Below are 25,940 nucleotides of genomic sequence, written 5' to 3'. Positions count from 1 at the left end.
CGCTGATTCTTTTTCCTGTTGTTTTTCTTCAAGCCTGCATGCCGTTCCCGGTTTCCCCGGCGGGCCTTGCTGGGAGGTGAGGCTCTGCGGGCAAGGTGTGAGGAGGCAAACGGTCGCGCCTCCCTCCGGGGATCCGGCCTTCAAGCTGGAAACAGCGAAACCGGTGTCCCGAGAACTCCTGGATTTGCTCCCGGTGACGAAACACCGCGGCGTTTAACTCCTCGTTCCCCTGCCCCTTCGCTTTATTCCCGCTCGCAAGGCCGGGCGGGCGGTCGCGGAGGCGGGCGGGCGGTCGCGGAGGCGGGCGGGCGGTCGCGGAGGCGGGCGGGCGGTCGCGGAGGCGGGCGGGCGGTCGCGGAGGCGGGCGGGCGGTCGCGGAGGCGGGCGGGCGGTCGCGGAGGCGGGCCGCCATCCCGGCAGCGCCTCTGTGGCGCGGCCCGGTCGGGCGGGCGAGCGGGAGCCGCCCGGCAGGGGGCGCTGTAGCCGCCTGCGCCGCTCTCGGCCCCTCTCGGAGCTGCGCTGCGAGGAGCCCCCGTGTGTCCGCCATATTGGCGCCCGCGCCGCAGCCGCTGCGCGTTGTTCCTCCATCTCCCTCCGGCGCGGCCGAGCGGAGCCGAGCGGGGGAGGGGACGTCGGCGCCGCCGGGCGGGAAGCGGGGCGAGGAGGCCGCGCGTTGCCGGGAGGAGACGGAAACGAGCCGGGGCCCGCATCCCTCCGCGCCCGCCCCCTGCGCCACCCGCCATGGCGAGGAGGCCCGGCGGCCCCTGAGCGAGGCGCGCACACAGACCGAGACTAGCCCCCTCCCGGCCGCGGCCAGGCCCGGCCGCCATCAGCGGAGAGAAGCCGCCCGGCTCCCGCCTCTGCCGCGACATGGAGGCCGTGAAAGCCTTTAACAGCGAGGTGTGTAGCCCCCTCTCCGTTCCTTCCCCTTGGGGTCGGGGAGCGGGCGGGGCCCCGGGGCCCGGCGCCTTCCCTGCCCCCTCCCGCTGCGCGCGCCTCGCCGCGGGGAGGGGGCGGGAACGGGGGGGGGGGGCGCTCAGCGCGGCGTGGGGGAGTCCGGGGTTGGGGGAGCGCTCCCGCCGGCAGGCCCGGGGGCTCCCCCTCTCCGCGTAGGGCGGGAGCGGGCCGTTGTCGCCGTCCCTGGGAATCGGGAAGGGGGAGAGGGTAATGGAGACGCCCCCACCACCACTCCTCCTTCCGCCGTGAGGCTGGGGGAGACTGAACGGAGAATAGCTTTGGCGGCGGGCTGAGGGGAGAGGAGGGAGCGGGAGGAGGCCGAGGTGGAGGAGGCCTCTTTCCTGCGCCTGGCGTGCGGTGGGGCGGGAGATGCCCGGCCAACTTCACGCAGCGGTCGGAGGAGGCTGCGCGGGGCGGCAGGGGGGTTTCCTGGATCGCCGGGCGCGGGGTCTGTGCTCTTCCCCGCGTCCCTCACCTCTTCTGCCACGCTCGTCCTCCTCGCTTGTTAAACGCACCCCGCACTTGTACACCTCGTGGAGCTGTGTTTTACATCTGGGGATGAGAATACAAAGGCCTGAAGGCTCGTCTCCGTGTTTGAGAATAGTATATTTGCTGTGGTCAGGATGGAAGCGCACATTCCCTACGAGCTGCACAGAGCTCAGGTCCTGCACCAAAGCACTGTGCTCAGGGTGGGCTACGGCACCCACAAACACACGCTTACAGGCTGAGGTGTTGATACGGCACCTGGCTTCTCTTTTGTGCCGGTAGTTCATGTTTATTTTGTTGCAAGATAGTTCTTGCGGCAACTCAGCTTTGTTCCTCTTCATTGCGATAGTTTGTATGGTTTATATTTTGAAGTTAATGTAAAAACAAGGGAAATACATATGTGTTTTCTTTAGGAAAAAGTCATATGTCTTTAAAAAATAGATCTTTACTTACATTAACCGTAGAAAGTATCAGAATGGTTACAATGTATACTTTTACAGACTGCTCCCATATTGGCGCTTTGGGTTGCCCTCTTGCTACCCCCAGTGGGGCTGTAGTACGATTTTAATGATTTTAAGTAATACAACGCTGGTTTGGGTTTTTAAAATGTTAATTTGATTTGTAGTGAAACCATGTGCCAACCGTGTTGTTTCTACAAGCCACAGTAAGATAGGTTTTTAAATGGATAGGTACTTTCTCATAACTCAGGAGCAGTTGAACAGCCATAACTGATGTGCAGTTCTAGGTCTTGCACTTTATCCAAATTGAATTCTTAAGTAGAAGAAATCGCATTGTGGCCACTAGAAGAAAAATAAATACTAGAAACTATTATTTTCCCATGTTATTATTTGATTGGCTTGTGTGCTTTATTGTTAAGTGGGGAAAAGGAAGAGTCTAGTCACAAGAACAGAAGAATATAAGTGGATTAGAACCTTTTTCTTGTATATACCTACTAGTGTGAGCAAAAGTCTTCACTTTCATATTGAAAACCAGCTTCTGGCTGGCTTGGTGAGCACTCAGGTATAAGTACTGTAAATGCAATTAACTCTGAATACCGAAGGTGAGAACTGTACTGAAGAGGACAGATTTACAGTATGCCTTAAATCTTCTAAATGCTAGAAAAAGAGTAAACTTTGGGTTGTTGGAAAAGAAAATGCAGAAGATCAGGCAATGACATTTTAACCAACTTACCTCCTGTGGTATAAATAGACAGCGTCTATGAATAGACTTGTTTTTATGACTTCTCTTTCAGTTTTGTTTTAACCTATGTCTCTGTATTTGAATGCTGGACTACACCAATAGGAAGGTTTTAAAGATGCTATGACTAAACCCCTGATCCTGGAAGTAAATGGTACAAAACTTGCTACGTTTGGGGAATCCCGAGTGTCTTTGTCAGCCACTCTAACATGTCTGTACCGAGTGCAGAACTTGACTTTAAATTAACTTTCCATCATTATCTCTGATCTGACCTATACACATTTTGCATTTTAGAATTGTGAAATGATTAATAAATATTTAAGTAGATGAAGTTATGAGTCTGTATATTGTAGTTTGTATTGTACCTAAATGCTTTGGATTAACTTACAAAATATTTATACTTCACTTCTAAAAATCCTTTTCTTTGTTTGTATTATGATTTAAGGTCGTGTTATACTCCAGAAATGACGTCAGAGCTCTGTTCTAGAGATCTTTGGCTTAAAATAGATGTAAATTAAATTTAGCAGCAGATGAATAGACTAAATTGTAGAAGAAACTTTTACCATACTTTCACTTATACAGTTTGCATTCAGTTAATAATTTTACAACAGTTTATGTAACTTACTGTTGAAATCCAGATGACACTTTAGAAAGAACTTTCCAAATACATTTAAATGCTGAAGTCTGCAGGTTGGGTACTTCTGGGGTTGTTTGTTTTTAGAGGAAGGAGTTGTGTTTGGCTTCTGCAATGAAGCTAAAGTAAAGGCAGCTGTCCGTCTAGGTAGTATAGCTTACACCAAATGTGTGTGTGAGCTGAGCAATATCCTGTATTATAACTATAGTATGTGATAGTCAGAATTCAAGTGATTAACATAGGCTTATCATTAATTTGATTAGAAAGAAATACTTCAAGTCTGTTTGAACTCTAACTGCTGGAAATTATACCTGCTATTGCAGAAATCTCTTCAATGTCTAGTGATGATAGATGGCATTGTCAGTGCTGTACTTAATCGTATGTATAAAATTAGCTCTAACATTTGAAGTCTTGGGAAAGATAAATTTAAAGATGAGAAAGAATCACACTCTTAAATAAAACATGCTCAGTATTGTTTTCATGTAATGGTTGATGGTTTACTATTTGATTAAAACTGCTTGGCAGGTGAAAAATACAGTATTATACAACTGACTTAGTATACCATTGAGGTAATTGGCAATGTTTTATACCATATAGTTTATCATTTGCTACAGTTGACATCATGAAGGCTAGCCATTGCAGAATCATTGTCCTCCGGTTTTTGTTCAGGCTCTGAGCTTTTTATGAAAAGCACAATATCAAAGTCAAGAACAGGTCTTGACAGAAGAAAATGACTGAAATGTTTCAAATTCTTCATACATTCTATAAAATGTATTTTGTTAAAAAGGAATTGAAATGGACTAGAGGCAGAAATGTGTACCGTCACAGTTCCAGCACCCAGATGGTAATATTTTATTGCAGAATTATATAATTAAAATTCAGTGTTTGTTATATAGTCAGTTCAGTGTTAAAGTCTTGCCATCAGCTTCAAATCTAGCCATTCTCACATTGGTTTCAGGTACTGTACCTGAAGCTGGGTTTGGGTGCTCTACTCTCCCAAATTTTCTTGCAATCCTTGTCCTTTATGTAGTGGCAAGCTTTGTATTTCCAAATTATTTTTCACTTTATGATGTGAAGAATGTGTGCAGACAAGTGTGAAAGGAGACTAATAGATGCTTTAATTCTGAAACACATTTCATTATTTTTTAATTTATTTCTATATAAATCTGTAGAATAAATGCAAATAGTTTTACAGACACATAAATAGTCGTAGGACTGGAATTTGTTTTGGGAGAAGTGAAGATCACAAATTAGTTTTAAGTACAACACAAACTGGATGTTTGCAGTAATACTTTGTTTAGACATGTTAACTCCTAGTATTGAATAATAGGAATCTTGACAGGAAATTTAAGTTTTAAAGGGCAAATTCAGCTTAGATGCTTATTTCTACAAAAACTGCAATAGTAGTTCACTGATCTGGTTTAATTTAATTAAGCATAGCATTTCTATTCATTTAAAGTTTCTCAGTATCTTTAGTTACATATAGGCACATCTCTTCATGTATGAGCTTTATTAAGTCTTGCTGTCCATGATGCTGCTCTTTCTGGTTTTTTGCATGCTCTTTATTTATAAACAAAAATATCTGATGCATAAGCTATGCACACTTTGGTCAAATAATTGAAAAGTACTTGTACTTTATAAGTAGCTGACACTGGCACCTGCGGTTTTGTACTACAGCCATTTAGAAGGTTAGCAATGGCAAAACCTACTTAGGGCAGTTTGATAGCTTAAAAAAATCCAAAAAAGTACCTAGTTGCAGAATTTACATTGTTGAATCTAGTGAACAATAGTTGTTAACATCCAATGCTACAAATTTGAGCTGAAATGTAGTGGAAAAATTGCAGGTTTCGTATTTGTCAGGCAACATGATATATTATGATGTTGTGAAAAGGGTAATCTTATATTTAAAAAAAGATGAAAAAGAATAAGGCAAAGTTTCTCCCTTGAAGCCCAGGAATGAGAAAGTCATGTGTCTTCTGATTCTTTTCAGAAATGCTGTGTTCATTTGAGTGTGTTCTTTTTAAAAAGTTTAATTTCTCTTCTCTGTACCATTGAGTGCTGATCTTTGCATATACAAGGGAATTGAACGGAAAACTAAGTGTCATCATGGAGATGTGGATTATGCTCTGTCTTAAAGTGATTCAAGATGAGGATGCACATAAAGTGCTGTAAGATTAAGATAGTGATTACAGTTTCCTTAGTGATGTGGATTCCTATGCCTTTTCTCTTGTTAATCTAAATGTCTTTTAGGATGTGAGGGTCACAATTAAAACTTCCACAGGATTGTTAGTCTGGGGTCAGCTGTTAGATTGAAAATGGTTGTCCTTGCATAGCTCATCATAAAGTGAAGTCACAGTGAACTTTTGTTGTGCAGAATTGTTGTAAGAGCCATGTAAGATGATATGGAGCGATACATAAAGTGATCATCGGTACTTTGGGTTAACTGGTTCTTCTGAAATTTGTCAGTGGTAGGGACGTAACAGTCAACGATCATTTGCTGGCAATGCTGTTGTCTATATATTCTATTTGCACTTCATTTTTGGTCACCTTTATCATGATGTTTCTTTAGAAGGTATGTCTTAAAGTGGTGGTGGGGAACAGTTCAGTTGACTGCAATTTCAGAAATGTGATTCTTGGAAATAACCCACATTTTAATTACTGCGCATTGGAGTATAGGTGTGCAGAAGTGTAAATCAAATATTGTATTTTAGACAGCTTTATTTAAATGGCTTATTCTAAGTCACCGAGGTGGCTTTTTCAGGAAAGACTGCCAGTTGATGCTAAAAAACCCTAAATGGTATGCTCATGAAGATGCTAAATAGAGATTGATGCTGAATAGCTGGGGAGAGTGAAAAAAAGGATGCTCTTTGAAATGAGGAGCCAGGGCTTTGATTACTGCAAGTAGTGATACTAGCAGTTAAGTACAAGGAATGGTGAAAGGGCAGGTAGCTACTCTCTGGCAAGATATTTTTCTTAGATTCTGCTGCACGTTTCACTTTGACTGAAACATCTATAGAGCTTTTTTCCTAGCTGCTGAGAAAATGAGAAAAACTGTGTCTGTTTTCTCTCTCACTAACATTTTACCAGTCATAAAAAAGTGCAACCTTCTTTCGTATCCTCTTCTGTTTTGAAGGATTCTGCAACTGTGATACGTTTAAAGCTTTATTTTTTTGTTTATTTGATACTGCATTTATGGTCTGATATTCGTAAATTTTGTTGTAGCAATTTGGAATGAAAGCTTTTGGTTTACCTCTATTCTTATTTTTCAGAAGAGAAAGTTAACTCAGTGATATTGGCGCGCACATGTGGACACCCATATATCTGAAAAGTTGTCTTTGTTTTTCATTCTTAACCTCTGGGGTGAATTTGAAAAAGGTCTTCAGTTTTATTTTGCTTTATAATTCCATAATGCTCCTCAGTGAAAAAACACTTGAATCTTTGCAAACTGTCTGAATTCCCTTAAGATACAGCAAAATATGTAAGAATTTGTTAATTTCCCTTTTGCTGTCAGGAACGTTAAGAGCAGTATCAGTGAAATGTAAATATTTCACTCTGTTGCATCCCAGCAAGAGTTGAACTTTGTGGGCTCTCTCTATTCACTTTTTCTTAAAAGAGAAAGTAGGCCCTTTTCTCTTCAAGATACAGTAAATATTCAATAGACGTTCACCTGTTTAATTGTCTTCATGTGTGCTGAATAAATATTTTCAGTTTTAATATCACATGTTCAAAGATTGATCTGACCTTAGACTTTTGCCAGGCCCAGAATCTTGACTTCTGGCCTTGTAAAGACATGATCATGTGTTAAAGGCCCAAAATGTTAAGGGATTTTTTTTAAGTGCGTAACTTGCTCAAGAGCCTCATTTCTTTGGTGAAGGTAGTATAGGACAGACTGATTTTTTTTTTTTTTTTTTTTTTTGCCTTGGATACATATACTTTACATTTTTTCTTAAACTGTGGTCTAGATTAGATCCTTATGAGCCTTGGAGGGTAACGTAGATCTCCAGATTCTGCTAACACTCTTGAGTTGTAACTGGGTAGTTACGAGTATCGATCCTGCTTGCTACTCATTTAGAGAGCAGTGAACCATTTTGTACTTTAACACAAATGCACTTCTGGACTCTCGTGCCTTCAGATCCTTTGATTTTCACCTGCTTACTAAGACCATGCCTGCGGCTACAATCTTTGGCAAAGTAATTGAAATTATCTTAACAAGTCTTATTTGAGTTTGCCATCAGCAGTCTGTTTTCCTGTGGCAGTTGTAAAAGTGGAGTCTAGTAATCTTACAGAAAAAAACCTCACATTCAGGACAAAAGTATTTGATAAAGCAGGTCTTAAAATATGGTCTAGACACTTGATTACTTTCATGAGGATTTTTTTCACTTAGGAGGAGGCCCCCTTGTTTTTCTTGTCTGTAAAATTGGTCCATCATTCTACCTCCAGACAACCACCAAAAAATTTATCCTGAGTGGCTGATTGCCTTGGTTAGGGTCCGCGTTCCTGGCCTCAGTAACTGCTGGTGTAACTCCATTGCGAGCCCTGGGACAATGGTGGGTAATTGTCTGTTCACATGTGTATCCAGAGTTCAGGGAGCTTGGCTTTAAACTCAATAAACAATATTAGTCCTTGTTCCTGTATCAGAACTTTTCATGAATTGCGTGTGCATTTCTTTCCTTGCATTTCTTCACTTCTTTGGAGCTACTTTTCTGCAGTATTTCTCTGGGAGCTCTGACAGCAGTAGCAGTCAGCTAGGTAATTTTATTAACCTTACTTGGCAGCTGCTTCTACGTTGTAGGCTCCGTGTTCTTTAAGTGAAAAAGAGGACCTTCACCTAGTGCTGTACTAGTTCTTATGTTCATCTGTCCTTGGCAGTTGTATTGACCAAAAGGAGACATTTTTTTGAAATAGAATTTAAAAAGGAATTGTTAAAATTTGGAGGAAGTAAGAGGAAATGAGTGCATTGCCAAAATGACCGTCCGTCAGATTTATCCCCACCATAAACGTGTATTTCTTGTAGTAGCCTGCTATTCATCCTGTTATGCTTTTAAAGTTCCGAATGAATAATACTGCATTGCTATCTTTTCTCCTAGCTTTGTGATTATACAAGCAGGTAGCTGATGGGCATTTTTCTGATGCTTTGGCATTCAGAAATATAATGCATGTGTTTAATAAAACACATATGTGGAAGATAAGGCGTGGCACCTGTGCTTGCTGTTGATGGTTTTTGAGCATTGGCAGAGTGTGCTCTGGTTCCCGCTTGCAATGAGGGCACAAAGATGATGTGTTAAAAGTGGAGGGGCAGAGCTGAGATGCAGGAGGCAGTAGTAGCAAGGAATGGTGGTTTGGGTGGATGGTGACTGAGCAGTAAAACAGTGCACGGCGGCAACAGCTGAGAGATTGAAGGCACCTGTTTCGGTAGCTTTGAGCTTGTTTATTGTGAAGTTCTGTCTATAACATTAGTTTTGAAAGATTGGAGTAAATATTCTTTTATAAACACTGGTGACAGCTACACAGGGTATTCTATGCAAGGTAGTCTTACATGTTTGAATTGGAATTTATAATTGAAATAGCGTGCATTTTTGGGAAAGATATTTCAGAAGATCCATCTTCTTGTGTTGTTTGGCCTAGGGTTCAATGTTTCCAAATATTCATTTGGAATTGAGTGGTAAGCGTTTCCTCCTTGTGTTTTTGGTTTTTTGGGGGTTTTTGTTTTTGTTTTTTTTTTTTTTTTTTTTTTTTTTTTTAGTATTCGTTAGTGACTTTTAGAAACTGAAGTAGAATTAGTTACATGCATCCTTTGCTTTCCACCTTATTATTCTGTAGCTCCTTTTTTCTTTAAAGAAGTACAAAATCCTGTAAATTGCTGCTCACTATAAAACTGTTGGTTAAAAAATGTTGGCCTTAAATGATGATGAGTTTATGGAGCTTTCTTGACAGATAATTTAGAAATTTGTATGATAGATGAAAATACAGTTCTAATATTTTGATATTGATGTGATTGCAGTTTTAAAAAAAGAAATAATCATACTTATTTGGATTTTCCAGAGGTTAAGTCCAAAGAGCTTAGAATGTATTAACCAGATTGTTGGAAGCCTATGGAAAGATCTGATCAGACTGAAGTTTTTCATAATACCAAATCTCCTGTACATATTCGCAAAACAAAGCTGGTTCATGTGAAAAGGAATAGGTTATTCTCTGAATCTGCTCAAAATTAGAGCTTCAGATAACATGTTGATCTTCAGAGCTTAGTTACCAGATATGTAGTAGTAGCCACTGCTGCTTAATTTTCAGATAAGTGGAACACTTAACAGGGAAGGAGGAACATTTATATAACAAATATATTGGTTGGAGAAATCCAACCCACTATAAACCATGATTTTTTAAAAATTGTAAATCGTGAAGTTCCATTGTGAGTTATGGGGATTTTAAAACATATCTAAGGAGAAAACATTTTGAAATCAGTATGACACGACAGCTTTTGTTGTGAGCCCTAAAACCAATTGTTAGAGAAAATGTGTGAGTCATTGATTTTCACTATGTTTAGGATCTGTCGTTATATTTCATATCTCACAATTGTAGAGGTGTGATTGTATTTAGAATTCTCTAAGGGATTTAACTCCATACTGTGTCACACTTTACCAAACCAGTGAGTTGCAACAAGAACAAAGGGCACTTCTCCCGTGCAGGCAGCCCCCAAGCTCGCCTCTGGAAATCTACAGAGACTGACATTGTGTCTGAAGCTGATTGATTTTCCTGTTGGTGATCTAGAATTAGCTATAAAATCACTATAAAATGTTAATGATGGAAATTAGCCATATGGCAGGAATGATGAGAAAATTGCAGAAAGTGAAATACCCCTGTTATATTTCTTGTTTTCTTATATGATATGCTTTCAAAGATCGTCTGGAATTTTCAGTCTATCTTTCCATTCTGTTGTTGGGAGTTTGGGCATTGGCAAAGCGCTCAGTCTTGCCTGGCTATTTTATGTGGTCCATTTAGGTTTTTCTAAGCTTTTTGTTCCCATGCAGTATACAGGAATCCTAAGTTACTATGAAGAGAAAAAGGGGCATTGTATTTTATGGCTTGTAAAGGGCTAGGAGCAAATGAAGTATGTTCTAGAGGCTATTCTGAACTAAAACATCTGTTTCATAGTTGCATGCAATTCAGGAGACTAGAGTTGAATCCAGGTGTTTTCTTTCAATTCCAGTTTTACGTTCATTTTACGTATTTGTACAAAGGCTACACCAACAGAACTTAGAGGCTTTCTTTGAAAGTAGTAATGAAGAGAGTTTAGAGGAAATGGCAAATAGGCTGTAATATGCCTTTTGGCTCAAATATATGAAAATTAAAATGGAATTTTGTAGTTCCATCTCAAATTGTTCAGGTTCAGTAAATGTGAAAGTTATAATTGTGCTTCTTCAAAATGAAAGGGGTAGGAGAAGGACTGAGCATGAGCAGTGCTGGTAACACCTGACTCCTTCATGAACTGAAATGTGATGGGCTGGAGAGACTGCTCTATTGCCTTTGCATCTTATTTCACTTAATTGCTTAAACACTCAGGATGAATATTCAGATGTCCTCTTTAAACATAATCATGTGTGAAAAGTGGTGTATAATGCAACTGACCTGTAGGGGGGTAAGCTTTTCATGTGAGTGTTCTTGGTTGGTTTTACATTTTTTATAAATCAACAGTGAAAGGAAGACACAGACCGGGATATAAAGCATATCGACTATTATTTTATGTTGTTAATTTAAACCACATGTCATGCACTTCAAGTGTTTGAAAACAGTTGTATTAAGATAGTTGCTGTTGAGTTGCAACTCTCTCTTGTTCAGTGCTTTTTTTTTAATGTTGAATTTTGGTAACTCATATTGTCTTGGTTGATTACTGCAAGAAAAGAACTTTTTTATTGTTTTCCTTCCAAACGGAAATACCTTATTGAGAATGGAGCATCTGCCATTATAGTCATCCTACACGCTCATCTTTTGTGTATATTTTAACATTTCTGTGCAGCACAGAGAGCAACAAGGTGCTCATTGGGTTTAAGTAACAGTTCTTACTGGTAAAGGAAAAATCCTATGCACTGAGGGATGGTCTCATGTAATTTAAGTAACTTTTCCTAGAGATTAAATTTCAGGCGAGTGTGTAAAATGCAACATAGTAGAATTTTGTTGATTCTGTCCTTTTTAAAAAGCAATAACTGACAATACTCTTTTCTTGTTCTTTGCAGTGTGGTGATATAAATATTTGGTAAGCAATTCAGTGACTATTTCTGTATGTACAATTGGATTTGATTTATTTATTGCTATTGAAATGTGAAAGAAATTAACCTAATTTGTTATGGTAATATGTGTTAGCCTTGACTTCTAAGTATTTATTCTGTCTTTTGCACATCGAAATTGCAAACATTTATTATTGTACACGATGTCTGGTTAGTGTTGTGTCCTGGTAGCAGCCAGAGAAAACTGTAAAAATATTTCAGTAGAGATATGTGTAATTGATATCCCTGACACTGCTTGTGGTCATAATCTCATACTTAGAGATTGGTCTGAGTCCTAGAGTATCAGTATCAAAATATTCCCTTAGATGCTGTAACAGTGATCTTTTGGATCACATGGGACCAGAGGTTCACAGCTTTCAAGCCTTATAGTGGCAAAATTAGTTTTATATGAAAAATTATTTCCTAGCCACTCTTGCTTTTGTAAGATGTGGCCAGAGGTATGGAAAATAATATATTACTTAGGAAGCTGTTTTTTTAATAAAGTTAGTGCTTTGTTCTAATTTTTATTCAAAATTTTGGTAGGGAAACTGCTGTCTGGCTTTCTTGCTTGTTGAATAAGAGTGGTGAAACATTTTGGAATTGAGTGCTGGGCTTTGTAAAAGTGTAGTATGCCATTGCCCTCCATGGAGATGCAGTAACTTGCTCTGTAAGTGACTTATCATCCACAGAGGATGTAGTTCATGTTCATGCTGCCGGGTCTTCACTTGAGAAACTTTAGACTGTAGCTGAGCACCATGTAGTACACTGCCTTGTAAATTACAGCTATTTGCAATAGAGTTCACTTTTTACAGATATTTAGAATAGTATTAACTTTTTAAGCACTTTGTGAATTAACAGTTATAATGATAAAAATATTGTTTGCATTACTGAACAATCAAAATTTGAAATATGCTGTTGAATTCCCAGACTTTCAGTAATCCTTCTCTTGAAGACCACTTTTCTTAACAGAATTAAAGCAAAAATACAGAGCAGAAATTCAATGCTTTATCTATAGCATCAACCTGATCTTTTGCCTTTCCTCTCATTCCCAACGTATAATTTATATGAGCAAGCCCATATTTTTTTCCCCAAAGTTTGGAAGTAGGACTTAGTTTATTTAAAATGATGTTGGGGAAAGGAAGTGTTAATAATGTTGCTATGCGTAACTTTTATGTACACTGGAATATTGCCTTTTATGTAGTTACTTAGCTGTCAATATCATTGCTTTTTGCTGTATAAATCATTACATCGTTTCATCAGATAGAGGAAAATAGAAAATTGTGAATATATTTGGCTTTATTTGCTAGCCTCGTCTTTTCTTGGATATGACGCTTAAATGTACATTTATGTCGTAAATCTGTGTAACTTGTTTCATTTGGAACCTGTTCCAATTCTGAAGGAGGTGCGCGAGGAAGTGACAGTTTTTCCATTGTGCAACAAATGTACACAAAATCCCTGTGAGGACAATTTCCCAGCTATTTCCAGATAATATTGATTGACTGCAATGAAAAGAGTGGTACGGAAAAACCACTTGTTTTAGGGTATTATACTAAAACCTGAGTCTTAAGGCTTTTTTTTCTTTTTAACCAACGTAAGAACAGAAAAGATATCTCAATTGGAGGTGATGAGAAGTAAGTAGAAGAATTTGAATTTGTTTGAAACAATACACAGATGGATATGATAAAATGAGGAAGAATTGGTGTGACTTTTATGAAAGAAAATAATGTGTCATGTATGTATGAGAGTTCTTTGAGAGAATTAGAAAGCATATGGACAGGGATGAACCAGGGGATGTTACTTGGATTTCCAAAAAGTAATTGAGAAGATCCATCCCCAGAAGTGTGAAAAGAAGTTGAATTGCTGTGGAGAGTGCATCCTTACATTGGTGGATGACTTCTAAAAGGGGAGATGGGGGAAAAGTTCATATGTAGAGATAAATTGTATTTTTTCATGGTGGAGTCTTATATGGGTTTGTGCTGGGAATCCATGCATTTCATTGTATTTGTAAATGCTGTGGAAAAGGGGTAGAATAATGAGGTGATAAAGTTTGTTGACAGTATTAAGTTATTCAGGATGTTGGTACTGAAGGGCTAGCCATGAAGGACTGAAAAAGGACATTGCTGTACTGTTAAATGGCACCCTGCAGTTTCATCACGTTAAACGTGGTAATGCAGGCTGGGGAGATAGTACAAAAAAGGCAACCCTTGCTTTATGTACACAGTGATGGGCACGGAAATTATATAATTTGTTAATTAATAAAATCTTGCATCTGAAATTAAAATGTCTGTTCAAAGTTCAGCAGTAGTCAAAATAGCAATCGGAATCCTGGAAATTATTAGGAAAGAAATAGAGACTTGTTATATTGCCAGTACCTCTTTATCTTAGGCCACGCGCAGTCTATAGTTTTCACCTCACAAGACCATGTTGGTGGAACTGCATGTACAGAGAGTGGCAGAAAGAACAGTTGAAGGAATGGAACAGGTCTTTGTGAGAAATTACTAAATATTAATACTCCTTTCGGGCTGGAACAGAGATGACTGGAAGTTAATGAGATAGGGGTCTGTTGTGCTGGGGAAGCAGAAGAGGTAAATCACTGTTTTTTCCAATGCAGAAGCTAGGTGAATATAGTGTCACTAACGATCACAGGTTCAAATCAAGAAAGAGGGAGTTTCTTTGCACAGGTTTTGATTAAACTATGCACCTTTGCCAAAAGATGAATGGCATGCTAAAGATTTACATGTACTGAAAAGTAATTTGAATTCCCTAGGTGGAGGGAATTCAGTGATTTTATGAAAAAGATGAGTTAGTACTGGCTCAGGAATCACTCAGCTGTGGGGTTGGTAGTGGCTAAAATAATATGCACAGAAAGTATCACTTAAAGGGCAATTGTATATTACCTTCTATAAACATCATCTATTGAATGCTGTTTCTGTTAGTTTTCTCTGAACTAGTTGTATGCACCAGTAACTAACACATTTTCTACCATGCCCTGGCACAAAGAAAAGGAGGAGAGCTGGGGCGGGGTGGGGGGAAACAAACAGAAAAAAAGAGGAGGTAAAAATAAATTATTGCAACAAGCTAGAAAGGTGTCAATAAAAAAAAAATTTAAAAAGAGGGAACCAGAGAGGGACAGAGAAAAGCAATCCTGATAGCAACCGTCATTTTTTGGTGGGGTCCAGGTAGGAGTGGATGCTCCTTGGCGATGCTCAGCCCAGAGGCATGATTAGACAGGGATCTTGAAACAGATGCCAGGTCTCTTGTCGAACTTCCTGCTCTTTCTGACACTTGAAATGGCCAAGCCAAATAGGGCTGGGTGAAGTTTGACAAGAACATCCTAGGACTTGTGAGGCTTTGGGTGTGGAAAGTAAATAAAAAAGAGAGTATATATGCAATTTCAGGACATTCTGGAGGAACTGGAAAAGGAACGTGGCATATTTTGGTATCTATATGGTTAGACAGTCTTCTCTCACCAGGGAATGGGCCTGAGTCAGGATCACACGAGCACACCTGTGCCTATGTCTCAAGTTCTCCGCAAAAAATTTTCCAGCTTGGATTCTGGTTAAGCAGTAGACTTGGTTAACAATACAAACTACCAGACTGGAGTTTTTCACCTTCCTGTGAGTGTAAGTCATGGTACTGAATGTTTTGGTGTGACACAAGGCAAATGAGTTGGAGGAGTGAAGCACAGTTGGATAGGGATGTTTTTTGAGGCTTGATTTCAAGATGAATTGGTTAGCTGTTATACACCCTACTAAAGAGACACAGGGAGGAATTACTGATAGTTTTGGAGATACGATGCAAGTTTGACCCTTTCTGTCTCTCTCTGTTACAGTTCTGTACAGATCAGTTAGGATAAGAACTTATAAAATAGCAAAAACATTTTTTTAAAAGTCAAACAGTAACAAAACAGAGATAGTCCTGTAAAACCAGAACATAAATCCACCCTTAAAACTATCTATTACTTTGATCATCTTGAAGACTTTCAGTGCTATCTGTCTAATAAACTGTTACGTGCTTACATGGCCGTTTGGCTGGCATCTAATTCTTACTTTGCAAGATCATTACCCTGGGAATTGCTTTCATTGAGACAGATTAGGATTTGGTGATAAGTGTATCTTTGTGGACTCATTTTGTCCCTGAAGTGCCATTCAGATTCAAGCCTTCTCTTTAAGGATTTCCTGTGATTTATATTCAGTGTTTAATCAAACATGCATACTTCTATCAAAGGCTTATTCATTGTCCCCCGCCTAATTATCAAAATGAAGATGTGCATAGGGCATGGCTGGATGGAATCATCATACATCAAAGCAGTAAAACAACTTCCTCACACAGAAATTCACTGCAAATTAACTGGTGTTTTCTTTAGCTATAAATGGGTTGGGAAGATTAATGTTCATTTGTATTTTGTAGTTTCTGGTATTGTTTGCAATGTGTTTGGATCTCAGCATGTCCAGTCATCTGGAATACTTGAGATAGGCAGTTCAGAATTTTGTCAGCTTTCTAAAATAAACTGATAGAATATTAAATTTTCATTGATATTGCAATCAAATATATACTACTAAGTGTGCTGAGTTGAAAAAAATCAGTCACTTTTTACAGTAACTTTAAAGTATTCTCTTTATTTTTGCTATTCTTTTTCTCACAAAGGAAAACAAATTTATTCCCAAAAGGTCATATGGGAAGCCTGCATTTCTGACTTGATTATTTAACACTTGTTTTTTCAAAAACTGAGCCAACAGTTTGGAAATGGTTCCTCTTACCAGTAGTTAGACTACTTGTGACTTGTCTCTGTGTTAGAATCCCCCCCCCCCATCAAATTCTGTAGAAGTTTAGTCTTTGTTCCTTCTTAACATTTATGTTCTTTCAAAGTCATTATTTTTTTTCTTTAGCACCAGACATGTAGTTTATTTCTGTTGCTCAGTTAATTTTGCATGTGATAATGCTATCTACCTTTAGAGAGGGAATGTCTCACATTTAGTTTTCTGAGTCATATGTTAAAGAATGGACAGTACAAAACAAAGCTTTGTATAATTTTGTAATGAATTTTAATAGTTTGTTATCAGGGTTTAACCTTTCAATTTATTCAAGTCAGTTGGTCTTACTGAAGCAACATTCTCCCAAATGTTGTGTTTGTGTTGTGGTGACTTTGCTCAGGAGAGCCCTTGTGTCACAATGACCCTTGGGTGAATACACAGCTCTTTGCAGCAGAGCTCTTTTCCGGGAAAATATCAGGAGATATTAGGATATCTGGGAGAGGAATATTTGTTTTGTTTAGATTAGCATATTCTTTTTAGTTTCTGGTGCAAAATCAGTTCCTAAATGAATGGAAAAAATAAATTGATCCAACAATGTGTGAGGCGGTTTTTGAGTTACATGTTGATATGTATGCATATCATCAACTGGTGATAGATGGGCAGTGTTTGGAAAGAAGTTTTTATTCTCTTAGCGTGCATTGTAAAAGGAGACTCCAAACTGTGGTGCTCACTACAGCAGTGCCTCAGATTTCAACAGCAAGTTTCTGTACTTACTAGTTTTTCACATAAGAAATTATGCAAATGCTTTCACTATGCAAGTCCTTCCAACTGTGAACTTATGAAAATAACTGGAGAAAACAGATTTCGTTGGTGGTCAGATAGCTATCAATAGTGATCAGACTCTTAAAGAAATACCAATCAGTTTTTGTCTTTTTGGACAAGCGTTTTGTATGAGTTGAAGTTTATCCAGAAAAGCAAGTAAATGACTAGTGAATGGAATCAGGCAGATTTTCTTCACAATTCGCAGAGTCATATGGTAGCTCAGCTGTAAAGCATGTTTTTTGAAGTTTGCATAACGGTTTGTGTGCCTGCTCCTTTGCGTTCTTCTTCCAGCTTGTATTGTAAATGTGACTAGTGTGCTTCAAAACCTCTGAAATGTCCCCTGGTTTTGTCTGCCACTTGAAGATTACAGTGTTTCACTTTTGACCCTTTTAAATGAACTGTATTTCTATTGTGGGAAAAATGCAGCTGCCTGATGTGGTAAGGCTCAAACTTCATTTGAATATGTTCTTTTAAGCTAAGAGCTGCATTTTATACTAGCATACAGATAGCTAACTGTATTTTATACAGTTATGTAGAAGAGTGGGTGTGTTTCATTATGGTATCTGGGCACAGACTTAGCGAGTTGGTGATAACAGTTCAGGGGTGAGTCAGGTCGCTCTGAGGCACACCAGAGCTGCCCTCCCAGGCTGTGGAAGACCATGTCTGGCAGTCTGAAGCCACATCCACTAGTATGGCTCTCACTCGCTCCCTGCTTATCTTATTTGGTGTGCTCCTCCAGTCCCATCCTTCCCACTACTCAGATTGTATTGATATGGGCCATCCCCTTAGTAATCCTGTTTGCAAGGTGAAGAGTCCTAGCCACCTTTGTTCTTCACTTAAAAGCTTCTTCATAGTTTTCATTATCCCTAATGATTTCATGCCAGCCTTGGAGATTAGAGGGCAGGGCAGAAATTCCAGAAATATTGAGAGGTTGAGAGTGCCCTGTAGGTTAGTACAGTTGCCTAAATAATGTTCTGGTTCTAAAAGTCTGTTTGCTTCATTTACTACTGTGATTTTTCTGGTTTACTGTTGAGTTGATGCCTTCAAAGAAATGTCTCATGTATCAGCAGATCCCTTTCCTGAACTGCAATAGTCAGCTTCAAAGCCAGTGTCCACTACTTCATGTGTACTCATGCTTAATTTGTCTGCCTTTTTATTACTCATTAGTGTCAGTGATCTTCCTCTGCAGCTTTTGATAGTCTGACTTTGTCCTGTGCGGAATATATGTGACTGCACAGTTCCCGCCACAAGTGGGACTCTATTTAGACTGTCCCTCCACTGTAAACAAAATGACTGTTTATTGAAATTGTTTGCTGGCTGTCTTTAAGGAGTAATTGGTCAGGTTATTTGTCATGCATGGGCCTGTTTAGGAGATCTTAGTTTCTTTGGAGCCTTTGTGAGAGATCTTTGGTAAATGTCTTTTGGTAGTCCAGGTGGACTATATTAGTGATTTCTTAGTGTACTCATTGAGTCTTTTAGAGAAGAGCAATAGACTGAGATGTGGCTTTTCCTTACAACAGCTGCATGGAATTATCCGTGTGCCCACTAATTCTTTTATTTCAAGTAATTTATACACATTTTTCTTGTACAAACATTGAACTTAATTGATCCGCTGTTTCCCAATTACCCCCTTGAACACTTACCAGAAATTCATGTTGCTCTTCCTGTCTCTTAAAGCTACAAGATTGAGACTGTTAAGTGAGAATTGTGAATCGCAGCTACTAGGTCTTTCATTCTTGAGTTCCATTCTAGCACTGCATTATTTTTCACATTGTGAGCTTGAGGAGGATTCTGGTATGGGAAGTCTCCACAGTTTTTCCTCAGTGCGTAGATCTAAAAAGAGAAAGGGAGGATTCTTTTTCTGCAGGGCTTTATCTCCTATGAGTCCTTCTTTATGTGTTGATTGTTCTGCAGGAGCACTCTAATATATCTGCTATTCCTTCGCCCTTCTGAAACAGGCTGATTTTTATGCTTTTTCCTGTTTTTTTTTTTTTTCTCAAACTTGATTGCTTTATTTTTCACATGTACATTCCCAGCTAGAGTTTATGATACTTCCCTCCACACACCACACACCCTCCCCTTACCCGCTTTGGATACCACTTCTGATTTTCTGAAATATATCATTTTACTTCAGATAGTTTCTCTGACTTTACTATTTGGCCATGTTGCCATTTTTTCCTAGTTTCTTTTATGTGAGGACAAGCAGTTATTTTCTGCCTATAAGCAGGAGTGCCTTACAAAAGCATGTTCAGGAAATAATTATAGCAAACTGTTTTGGCTAAGCATTTGTACAAAAGGGCGTACAGGAAAAAATGAGCCAGAATATAAGCATAAGTTTTAAAGACAAAAATAATATCTATTTTTATAGATATATTTTAACTCTTTATTTTCATATTTTATAATTCTGAATAAATTACAGTTATTTTACTTTAATTAAATTTGAAGAATATCTGGTTTCTTTGAATTCCCACTGTCTTAAAAATCATCTGTGCTAGATGAAAACCCACAAGTTTTCATTGCTAGAAAGGCAACCAAGTCTTGTTTCTCTAGCCCACCTAGCAGCAGACCAAATGGGTTTGATGAGTTGACTGTTCAATGGATAAGGAGTTGACTGGATGGCAGCATCCAAAGAGTTGCAGTTAGTGGCTCAGTGTCCAAATGGAGATCAGTACAAGCAGTGTCCCTCAGGATATTTAATACCTTTATTAATGGCATAGGGGGATTGAGTGTGCCCTTAACAAGTTTGCAGATGACACCAAGCTGTGTGGTGCGGTTGACATGCTTGAGGGAAGGGATGCCATCCAGAGGGACCTTGACAGGCTTGAGGAGAGGGCTTACATGAACTGCATGAAGTTCACTAAGGCCAAGTGCAGGGTCCTCCTGCACCTGGGTCAGGGGGATTACTAACACCAGTACAGACTGGATGATGGATGGATTGAGAGCAGCACTGTGGAGAAGGACTTGGGAGTTTTAGTAGATGAAAAATTGGACATGAGCCAGCAATGTGCGCTAGCAGCCCAGAAGGCCAACCGTATCCTGGGCGGCATCAAAAGAAGCGTGACCAGCAGGTTGAGGGAGGTGATCCTGCCCCTCTACTCTGCTCTCATGAGACCCCATCTGGAGTAGTGTCTAGCTCTGGGGTCCCCAACATAAGAAGGACATGGAGCTGTTGGAGCAAGTCTAGAGGAGGGCCACAAAGATGATCAGAGGGCTGGAGTACCTCTTCTCAGAGGACAGGCTGAGAGAGTTGGGCTTGTTCAGCCTGGAGAAGAAAAGGCTCTGGGGAGACCTTATTGAGGCCTGTCAATACTTAAAGGGGATGGCGAAAGACTTTTTAGCAGGGCCTGTAGTGACAGGACAAGGGGTGATGGTTTTAAACTAAAAGGGGGTAGGCTGAGATTAGATAGAAGGAAGAAGTTCTTTACGATGAGGGTGGTGAGACACTGGAACAGGTTGTCCAGAGAGGAGGTGCATGCCCCCTCCCTGGAGGTGTTCAAGGGCAGGTTGGATGGGGCTTTGAGCAACTTGATCTGGTGAAATATATCCTCCCATGGGCGGGGTTGGAACTAGATGACCTTTAAAGGTCCCTTCTGACACAAACCATTTTATGATTCCAAGTGTAGAGGGATTCCTCTACGCTTTTGTAAGCAGAACTTGAATATTAATTTTTTCAGAAGCAAGCGCTGCATTAAATGTTGCAAAACCGCAAGTAGATACTTCACACTGGGCCCTCACTTTGTCCCTTGCACAAATGCTGCTACTTCGGAGTTCTGCTGTGCACCGACATACCTAAATGATCGGTTTTCCAAGTGAATATACTTTTCAAAACAAAATGTATTTATAGGAAATTAAAAGCTTCTTGAAGACAGTTAAGGAAAAATAATTCAGAAGAATGTTTTTTTCCCTTGGCTTCTTCCAGGTACTAAATTTGGGATTTGTGTTTTCCTTTAAATGGCTGTTAAAACCTGGAACAAGTGTATCTGTTGTCCAAAAAGCCTCTCTTTACAGAATTATGTTCTTAATTTTGCTGTTTCTTCTGGTTCATTTTTTCTAGCTTGAATTATTTGTCCTTAAACTTAATACTAAATTTGGGTCTCTGCTACCTGCAATAAAGTAATGGGATGCCAGCAACAACCCATATTATCCTGTTGTTTTTTGGCATATTCTGGATGTGTGGTACTAAGATACCAGACTGCACACAGCTAATGCTTGCGTTGAAGCTTTCTTGATGCTTTGAACTGCCCTGTCCCCTTTTTTTACCTGATCATTTCAAAGCTGGTGGACTGGTCAGGTGTGGTCCCAGCATATCTACATGAGTCAGCGGTTCTGCCTCACTATAGCTGTGTATGCCACAGGTGAAGGAGCCACTGTGCCTATCTCTTGTGGGACTGTTTTGGGATTGGCAAGGTGTCATCTTGAATCTAAGCTGATTTCATATTTGCTCACACATTTGTAAATTGCTTTTACTAGTATTTTGTGCTTTGAGAGTGCTGACCAGGAATACCCAAACTGACTCTGCTAAGGCACTGCCTGAATGTAAGCAAAAATGTTTCTGGCACTGTAGTGGCCCCAGAAGTAGTTTAGCTGTAGTTGCACATCGTCCAGCTAAGCCAGTAGCCAGGATGAGTAACTCACAATCTGGTAAATCACCTGTGAGTACTGGAAGTTGAGCTGAACTATGAGTATAAAACAGGGAAGAAACTGATTGGAGACTCTTGATTTTCTACCTCTTTTCTCCCTTTCCCCCCATGGTGGTGAAGAGCGTTTATATATTTGAGTTCTAGAAGTGTATTGCTTTTTGTTGTAAGTACAGTAATTCAGAATATTTTGCAACAACAATTATGATCAGTTGAGAAGTAGTAACAGTTGTTTTAAAAGTGGATGTCCAGCTGTGAACTGGTTATAATTTCACTGTTTTAATGAAATTCCTTTTGAGCCAAGAAGACAGATGCTTATGCTTGGACAAGCTGATTTTTTCAGTTTGTCTTTTGACAGCTATACAAAGTTTTAGTTAAACTTTTTGACAGGAAAGGATAGAAAAAAGCATCTCATGTTTGGGGGGAGAAGAAATCCTTATCTTCTGGAAACTCAAATGTGACTGAAGAATACCTACTTGTTAGGTTCACAGTGATAAATTATTATAAACAACTTGAGGAGCATGACCTGTATTTAAGACTGTCTAATCCTTTCCACTGTGTGATCCTGTTTACTATTACATTTTACTTGGTTAAATGTAAACAAGTCTGAATTATGTTTTCTGAGCTAGCAGTTTGCCAAAAGCTGAATGAATATTACGAAGTTAAAGATATTATTAGTATCTGTATGGATATGAATCTAGTTCAATATATTGCATTGCTCAGGGTGTGTAGTTGGAGAGGAGAGGGGTCTTTTGATTTTGTTTCTGTTTCAATGACTATTTTATGGAAAAACTCGAATTCTTCCTGTCTTTAGGAAGGAAATAAAAAATTGTCTATGGATGGTCATTCCCATTATCAGTCAGGACTCTATTTTTGAGCTAATGTGCTTCTAAACTTGTGTGTTGTAAACAAAAATACCATATAAGTTAAGTCAAGAATATCCTTAAAAATGGTTTGGCATTTTGTATCTGATCTTTTTATGTATGAAAGCAGCAAATACTTGACAATCCATTGTCTGTTAACACCTAGTGTTGAAGCAGAAGAGAGCAGCATTTTGTTCAAAGCCGTATATTGTGAATAATCAGAGGTTTTAACAGCAAGTAAATAGCCTTGGATGATGGGAGTCCTGACTCAGTGTGAAGGAGGGAGTTGCTTCCAATTACCACCTATCAGTCATGGCTATGAAGTTAGTTCATGTGCAGTTCTCACTATGTAGCAAATTTCTGATGAGTATCTGTCATGCTGGATTGCTTCTGCTAGGAGATGTATGTACAAGTAAGAAGAATGGAGTTATTATTACATCCTGGGTGAAAATTGTTGCAAAATTCCACTACCTGTGTACTGTGGCTGTTTTGCTGGTTAGATATTGATGAAGTTACAAAGCTGTATTTAAAATTGAGAACCCAGCTGGATTTTTGCTTAAGCATTTGTAGTATTTCTGATATATTATTTCTCTGAGTTAACACAGTGAATGAAGGAAGTCTATACTTTTTCAGAATCTGTTGTTTTAAGTGGCAGAATAGCTACGTGCTCATTCTCACTTGGCTGGATTTTTTGTTTAATGGAAAATAAAAATATTTGATTCAGCAGGCATATGATGATGAATATAGTAAGTATTTGGTTAAGCTTCTGTTATCACAGAAGGTAGGGGTTGGAAGGGACTTCTGGAGATAATCTAGTCCAACCCCCCTGCTAGAGCAGGTTGCACAAGATCATGTCCAGGCAGGTTTTTAATATCTCCAGGGAAGGAGACTCCACAACCTCTCCGGGCAGCCTGTTCCAGTGCTCTGTCACCCTCACAGTGAAGAAGTTTTTCCTTGTGTTCAGATAGAACTTCCTGTGTTCCAGTTTGTGCCCATGGCCCCTCGTCCTGTCACTGGGCACCACTGAAAAAAGCCTGGCCCCATCCTCTAGACACCCGCCCTTTAGATATTTATAAGTGTTGATGAGGTCCCCTCTCAGTCTTCTCTTCTCCAGGCTAAACAGACCCAGCTCTCAGGCTTTCCTCATACGAGAGATGCTCCAGTCCCCTCATCATCCTCGTAGCCCTCCACTGGACTCTGTCCAGTAGTTCCCTGTCTGTCTTGAATTGCAGAGCCCAGAACCGGACACAGCACTCCAGATGTGGCCTCACCAGGGCAGAGTAGAGGGGGAGGATAACCTCCTTTGACCTGCTGGCCACACTCTTCTTAATGGACCCCAGGATACCATTGGCCTTCTTGGCCACGAGGGCACCTTGCTGGCTCATGGAGAGCTTGTTGTCCGCCAGGACTCCCAGGTCCTTCTCCACAGTGCTGCTTCCCAGCAGGTCAACCCCTAACCTGTACTGGTGCCTGGGGTTATTCCTCCCTAGGTGCAAGGCCCCACACTTGCCTTTGTTGAACTTCATTAGGTTCTTCTCTGCCCAACTCCCTAGCCTGTCCTGGTCTCACTGAATGGCAGCCTCCTGTTGTATTGGCCATTCCTCCCAGTTTAGTATCATCAGCAAATTTGCTGGGGGTACATTCTGTCCCTTCATCCAGGACATTGATGAATATGTTGAATAAGACCAGACCAAACATTGACCCTTGGGGCACATGGCTAGCTACAGGCCTCCGACTAGACTCTGCGCAGTTTATCACAACCCTCTGAGCTCTGCCATTCAGCCAGTTCTCAACCCACCTCACTGTCCTCTCATCCAACCTGCATTTCCTAAGCTTGCTTATGAGGATCTTATGGGAGACAATGTCAAAAGCCTTGCTGAAGTCAAGGTATACAACATTGACTGCTCTTCCCTCATCTACCCAGCTAGTCATGCCATCATAGAAGGCTATCAGATTGGTCAGGCATGATTTCTGCTTTGTGAATCCATGTTGACCGCTCCTGCTTCCATAAAGGTGGTCAAGTATATTAATTTTTTTGCCCTAGAAAGAAAAACTTAATGAGAGTTACCGTATTTGCATGTTGTATCTATTTCCTTTGTAACTTCACCTGCAGGTATCTGCTGTATTTAGTGCTAGTAAAACTAGATATATAGTGACCTAGGTATATAGTGACCATTGCAAAGAAAAACCTGTTATCTTTTAAGCATTTTGGATATTACATTATATTTTATTAGGCCTTTTTTTTTTTTCCAAATGGGGATGCCTTTTCTGGTGTAATATATACTTAAAATCCAATGAAAATTAAAAGTGGCATTTTCTTGTGGAAAAATAATATATCTTTATACTGCTTACAATTGCAGAATATATATCTGATAACTTTTTTTTTTTTTTTGGCAGTTGTACTCGCTAAATGATTATAAGCCACCCATTTCTAAAGCTAAAATGACACAGATCACCAAGGCAGCAATCAAGGCTATAAAGGTAAGAAATTGGCTAACTTATTTTGACTTCCTTTCCATTTCTCCTCTGCGTCAAAATAACTGGATAGCTTAAAGAACTTGCTTCAGAGCTTTTCACCTCCCTTGTTGTATGTACAATTTCCAAGTTGTGATCAAATGTGATGGTGATGGGATTTTCAGGAGAGCAGCAGCAGGCTTAATTTGTTGTGTGACTTTCATTTACTGATTGTCATATGTGAGAAAGAATTATATGAACTTGACTCTTCAATCAGATCTCAAAGACAGGCCTTTTTTCCTCAGTTTAGAAAGGAAACACTGTGATTGCCTGAGAACAGATGAATGAATATAAAACTTCAGTTCCTCATTCTCCCCTTCTCCCTTCCTCCCCCCTAAAAAAGTAAGATATGTGTGCCTTTGGATCAATACAATTATTTAAGTTTTATTTCATTTTTTTAAATTCCTAGCATACCTTTTCATGGGCATTGTTCATAGATTTTAGTTTTTATGTTGCTTAAGAACAAAGTGTTCTTAAGTTTCAGCATTAGTATACTAATTAAAGACTTTTATTGCCACAAAGTAAAACTAATTGCTGAACAGCAATGGAGCAGCAGCAAACAGGACAGAAAAATGATGAAGGAAAGGAGTATGCCATTAGTGTTAAGCATTAAAACAAATGGAAACTCTTTGAAAGCTGGAGAGGTGAAAAAGAGGATAGGATAAAAGCAAAAAAGCCATGAACTTAAGCTCTTCCTATCTACATTCCTCTGCTGAGAATGCAGATACATTTTCAGATAATGAAATCCATGTTGGTGTTTTGTGTAATTTGGAGAGAGAACAATTTGATGACAAAAGAGTGAAATTCACTTGGCTGTC

The 25,940-nt window shown here is 39.8% G+C and overlaps 1 protein-coding gene across 6 annotated transcripts in view; it reads left to right on the top strand.

Moving 5' to 3' along the window:
* The first annotated feature begins 507 nt into the window (after nt 1-507).
* Nucleotides 508-25,940, top strand: part of SCAF8 (SR-related CTD associated factor 8) — a 168,056-nt gene continuing 142,623 nt past the window's right edge. For 5 of the 6 annotated variants that reach the window (XM_075748364.1, XM_075748368.1, XM_075748366.1 and 2 more), the window contains exons 1-2: nt 508-900; nt 25,006-25,089. In XM_075748364.1, the coding sequence (XP_075604479.1) occupies nt 871-900; nt 25,006-25,089 (114 nt within the window). In that variant the 5' untranslated portion in view covers nt 508-870. Of the gene's footprint in view, nt 901-11,502; nt 11,523-25,005; nt 25,090-25,940 lie in introns of all 6 variants that reach the window. The other variant, XM_075748369.1, reaches the window with a different exon arrangement.

Source organism: Balearica regulorum, chromosome 3 (assembly GCF_011004875.1).
Source record: "Balearica regulorum gibbericeps isolate bBalReg1 chromosome 3, bBalReg1.pri, whole genome shotgun sequence".
In the NCBI taxonomy this organism is placed as follows: domain Eukaryota; kingdom Metazoa; phylum Chordata; class Aves; order Gruiformes; family Gruidae; genus Balearica; species Balearica regulorum.
Note: the sequence above shows the minus strand (reverse complement) of the source record. Positions and strands in the feature narration are given on the sequence as shown.